The sequence below is a fragment of the Monoraphidium neglectum genome (assembly GCF_000611645.1).
Source record: "Monoraphidium neglectum strain SAG 48.87 unplaced genomic scaffold scaffold00270, whole genome shotgun sequence".
Taxonomy (NCBI): Eukaryota; Viridiplantae; Chlorophyta; class Chlorophyceae; order Sphaeropleales; family Selenastraceae; genus Monoraphidium; species Monoraphidium neglectum.
In genome coordinates this window covers 1-5,094 of record NW_014013358.1, presented here as the reverse complement: position 1 = coordinate 5,094, position 5,094 = coordinate 1, and the positions used below count along the sequence as shown (strand labels likewise).

Here is a 5,094-nt window from a genome sequence, read left to right as displayed (position 1 = left end):
GGGGGGGGGGGGGGGGGGGGGGGGAGTGCCGAGCCCTTTGCTGTGCCCACCAACTGGAGCTACACTGCTGTGCCTGCACAGCCCGTGTTGCCCTAAAAACTCTTCGCATCCAATCGGCAACTCTGCTGGCATGGGTGCTGGGCAGTGCAGGGCATGCACCTGTGATTTTGAAAGTTGGGTCGATTGTCACCCGGACCTGGAATCACGGGCCACCGGGGATGGAGGCAGCGGCTTGCAGTCTCTGGTGGCATGCAAGAGAATAAATTCGGGTTTGTTCATCCCCTCACGAAGCTGTGATTTTGCTCCCATTGGCGAACCGGTTCCTACAGACGGCGAGGTTCCAGAACGTCGGAAGCCCTCCCAGCTACCTGCTCAGACGTATGCGGACCATCGGTCTTTGCTTATAGTGACATTCTATGCAGTGCTGTCAGCTGCCGCACACACATTTGCGGACCACAGACCACTGTAGGCCTGCACCAGGCGTCATTTCCATGCTCACAAGGGGTCGCAGCCTCTTCTAACGATTGAGGCATCGCGTTTGCGCACTTGTCACTGCGAGGCACCAGCTTGTGTGCTGTGTCACCCAGCCGTCTCGCTGCCTCGCAGCGGGTAGCGCACGCCGCTGCTGCACCATGTTTGCATCCGACCCCTATGCGCGGTCCTTGCCATCATATGGCGGCTCCAACGGCCAATACAGCTACAGCAGCTCGTACGGCGGCAAGGCTCGCCGCAGCACGGGGGGCGGCGTCGCCCCCGCAGCGCGCAGTGCGGTCGCGGGTGTTGCATTGGCGCTGTTGATCACCGGGGGGGCGCTGCTGTGGGCGCTGCAGCGCACGCGTGGGGAGATTGCGGCTCTGGAGCTCCACGTTTCACACCTGGACCATGATTTAACGCAAGACAAGGTGCGCGGCACTGGGGGCCTCACGTGGCGGTCGTGCACGCTGGATGGGCCGGCCATGAGGGAGGGGGCCGCACTGCAGCACTGCAGACATGTGGAACTGCTCTGAACTTCGTTTTGCAGCCGCTATAGCCCATGAGTACGCGCCATGTAGCAGGCGTGGGCAGCGACACCGCACAGCGCCGCGGGGGGCACTGCAGTCCCAGTGCATGGGCATCACCTCCAGCTAGGGCCTCGTGCAAGCGGCTGCGGCTCACGCTGCTGCGCGACTCTCAATCCGCCCCTCGCGGCCCCCATCCTCCCGCCCCTAGAACGCGCGCCACCATGCAGAGGCGCAGCTGGACTCTGAGCGGCGCTACGGCAGCCACGCAGGCGGCAACTGGCAGCTGCAGCAGGACCTGCGGGCAGAGGAGGCGCAGGTGCGGGCCGCCGGCGCCGACCCCCTGCGCAGCCGCGTCCTCCACACCGCCCCTCGCCCCGCCCCGCGACGCAGCCCCGGTCGCGCCGCGCCGCGAGTGCCCGCGCCGGCAGGCTGCGTGTTTCACAGCCCCTCAAGCCGGCTTCGACGGACGGCCCCCTCCTGTCGCGTGCCGCCGCCACCCTGGCCCGCCCTCCCGCAGGCGGACACGCTGCGCGGCCAGATTGATTCCGTGAAGCTCCACATCGACGCGACACAGGGGCTGCTGAGAAAGTCCGAGGACAGGTGAGCGACCATGGGGCCCGCCGGGCCGCCGCAGCGCCCATGCCCTGGCGTCATCGCGCGGCGTTGTGGGTCGGGTCTGTCTGCCTCTCAACGTCAGGTCTCGCACGAGCACGCGTGCGCTATCATGCGCACCGGCAGTGGAGCAAAGCGCAGTGTTGTGCACGTACTTGCAACATGCTTGCTCACGATGCATCACCGAATCTCATTGCGTGTACTGCTAACCCCCCAGGATCCACACTCTGGAGGGCGAGCTGGACAAGGCCAATGACGAGTCAAACGTGCGCGAGGAGGCGTGGGAGCTGCTGCAGCAGCAGTGGGAGGCGCTGTCAGACCAGCTGGACGAGGAGATCAGCAAGTGAGACCGGGGGGGCGCTCGCGCGGGTCCATCTGCGCATCTGAGGCGCTCCAAGGGACGAAGTGGATCCCCACGGGTGGATGGAGGACGGGGTGGTGGCCGCGGGGCCTTTGAGCGGGGCTGAACCGTCGCGCGTGGGCCAGCCTGCGGACGGCGCGGAGCGGCCACAGCAGGGACCCGTGCTCGCTGGTTGGCAAGCCGACCGCCGCTGCCCCTCCGCCTTCCGCGTCTTTCTCTCCTGCAGGCTGGAGGACGAGCTGACCCACGTGAAGGACGCCAAGCCGCACGCGCACCACGAGTTCCACAGGCCCAAGCATGTGGAGCACGCGCCCAACCAGTACGAGCACCACTACCAGCAGCTGCGGGAGCACGCCGGCCACCACCAGGGCGCACCCCACGACCAGGCGACCGGCCAGCATCAGCCGCCCCACCTCCACGGCCAACACCACCAGCAGCAGCAGCACGTCCCTCATCAGCAGCAGAACCACCAGCAGCAGCAGCAGCAGCAGCAGCAGCAGCAGCACTCCGGCCACGCATCGGCACCCGTGCCGGCCCCTGTGCCGCAGCCGCCTAACCATGCTGGCTGGGACCACAGGGGGCACCACGACCACTATCAGGACCACCACGGCCACGGGCATGGCCATGGCAAGGGCCAGGTGCATGAGGACATCACGCATCAGCAGCAGCACCAGCAGCACCAGCAGCACCAGCAGCATCAGCAGCATCAGCAGCACCAGCAGGGGCCGCCCCAGCCTGGTCAGCCGGGGCACCTTGACCACCAGCAGCCGCCCCAGGCGGGGGCCGCGCACCATAACGGCCACCATGTCATCAGTGATTTGGGCATGAAGCTTGGGATATGACACTTTGAAACATGCTGAAATCGCGTGTGCTTTGGTCAGCATGTAGAGGCATGCAGGAACATTACCGGGTTGAATGCTGCTTACTTATAGACGAGCGCTTGCAGTGTTTGAAGCTCACGTGCATTACTCAGGAACTCGCTGCGCTTTCCTGCGACCATTTCCTAATTGCAGCTGCCCGCCTGGGGGTGGTTGGGCCTTGTGGATGTCTAAATACAAAACTGGCGGTTTTCTGCAATACCTGCCGCTGATACTGAATCATGTGCATCTACAACTGTCTCTGATGGAAGGTTGAGTAGGCTCAGCAGCAGCAGGATTTCAGGGGGCAGGTGTACCGCAGCTGAAGGATAAATGCTTTTCGCTTGGCACGGTCCGGTTGACGCATTTCAGCTCGTAAGGCTGGCCTTTGACCTGTCATGCTGATGCTACGCAACCAGTAACGGGGATGAAAACATGGGGATTCAGCTGCCAAACTTAAGGTTTGCTGCTGCTTCCCCTCCTCTATCACGGTACTTAACTACATGGCGGTCAGCCCAAGCTGCTCTTCCTCCCAAGCTTCCCCCCCTCTCGCCCCCTTCCAGCAGTCCCTGTAAGCCTGACCAGTCAGTCTGACATGCTACACTGCCTCTCCTTCCCTCCGCAGCCCCCCCTCCCCCGCCCACCCAACCAGAACCATAAAACATCCATCGCCTTGGGCTTGCAGCGTTGGGTACAAGTGGATTTGCAGTGCCCAGGCCCGAGGGTGCTCCATCCGCAGCCAACGCCGCGGGCAGGCGGCACAAGACCCACTCCCACGCCTGAGGGGGAGGCCCAGCCCCTGGGGCCCGCGGCAATGCGTCCGCACGAGCAGCGCTGCCCTTTGGTGCTCTTCTGCTGAGGCTTGCCGGGCTGTGCCCGCTGCAGGGTGTGGGGGCGCCATATTATGCACACGGGGCAGCCCTTGCGCTGAAGGCGGGTACACCAACGTGCATGTGACAGGGAGCAGCAGCAAAGGGAGCGGGCATGAGGGGGAGGGCAGCTAATGCATCGCTTGCATGTTGGGTTGAAACAGCCGAAGGGGCCAGCTCGGCGTCAAGGCCGTGCAGTGTTACGGATGTGCGTCTTTGTGCGTGCACACGGACGCACATCCGTAAACTCAAGACACGCATCACGGCGCAACACACTTGACACGTCACATGCACATGCACTCCAGCGCGCCATCGCCCCACAGCCCCAAGCCCCCCACCCAGAACCCCTGCCCCAAGCACGGAGCTCCCAAGGCATCAAACACTGGTCGGCCCTCAGCGCGTGCGGTTTGTGTGCCCCTTGATCAGCCCCTCCTGCACCATCTCGCCCCCAGGCTCCGACACTTTGCCGCCACCGGCGCCGCCGCCATTGCTGCCACCCGCCCCAGCTACGCGCGCCGCCGCCGCCACCTCGCGCTCGTGCCTCTGCTGCCGCCGCCGCGCCACCACCTCCTCGCCGACCGGCAGCCAGTACAGCTTCGGCTTGGCTTCCTCTGTATATTTAAAAATGTTGTCCAGTAGGAAGGGCTCCTCCTCAGCCGCCTGCACCTCTGCCTCCGCCTGGGCCGCCGCCGGGGCCTCCGGCTCGCCCGCCGCCCCTGCGTCTTCCGCCCCGTCGGTGGCAGCTGCCGTGCGCCGCTGCCCTGCCGCGGCCGCGGCGGCGCGGGCGGCGGCGCCGTCGGCCGGGGCGGCGCCGGGGCCCTTGGCGGGGCCCTGCGCCGCGAGGTCCTTCAGGGTCCGCTGCGCCAGCCGCGCCATGTGGGGCGGCAGCGCAGGCGCCGCCCCCCCAGCCCCCGCCGCAGCCCCGGCCTGCGGCTGCGGCTGCGGCTGCGGCTGCGCAGCGCCCATCGCCGCCGCCGCCGCCGCGAGCGCCCCGCTGCCGGTCGCGCTGCCGCCCCGCGCCAGCGGCCTCGGCGCGGCCCCGCCGAGGCTGCCGCTGGCGGCGCGTGCAAGCGCGGCCTTGGCGGCCGCCTCCTCCGCGGGGTCCTTCTGATTGGAGATCGCCCAGTGCGCCTGCTCCAGCGCCACGCCGCTGACGGTGAGCTTCTTCTTGTTGCCCTGCGGCCAGCTGCTGCCCTGCAGCGCCTTGGCCGTCGCGTCAACCTGCGCCGATGATGTCACGATGACGTAGGCGTGCGTCTTGAGCTTGGGGAACCACAGGGCCGTCACGTCCGCCGTCTTGGAGAGCAGCTCCCGCAGCTCGCGCTCGCTGAACGGCCGCGCCAGGCCCCGCAGCACCAGCGCCGCCGCGCCCTCGCCGCCGAGCGCGCCGCCCG

General features: G+C 66.8%; 2 protein-coding genes across 2 annotated transcripts; one reads left to right on the top strand and one right to left on the bottom strand.

Annotated features, from left to right (window-relative positions):
• Nucleotides 1-632: 632 nt before the first annotated feature.
• Nucleotides 633-2,816, top strand: MNEG_2388 (hypothetical protein; the record flags this gene model as incomplete). The annotated part of the gene is made up of 5 exons (XM_014049131.1): nucleotides 633-902; nucleotides 1,210-1,317; nucleotides 1,519-1,601; nucleotides 1,831-1,956; nucleotides 2,201-2,816. The coding sequence occupies 5 exons, from the start codon at nucleotides 633-635 to the stop codon at nucleotides 2,814-2,816; spliced, it is 1,203 nt and encodes a 400-aa protein (XP_013904585.1).
• Nucleotides 2,817-4,093: 1,277 nt separating this feature from the next.
• On the bottom strand, nucleotides 4,094-4,576 carry MNEG_2387 (hypothetical protein; the record flags this gene model as incomplete). Its single annotated transcript, XM_014049130.1, has 1 exon — nucleotides 4,094-4,576. One exon carries the CDS (start codon nucleotides 4,574-4,576, stop codon nucleotides 4,094-4,096), a length of 483 nt encoding a protein of 160 aa, XP_013904584.1.
• Nucleotides 4,577-5,094: the final 518 nt, after the last annotated feature.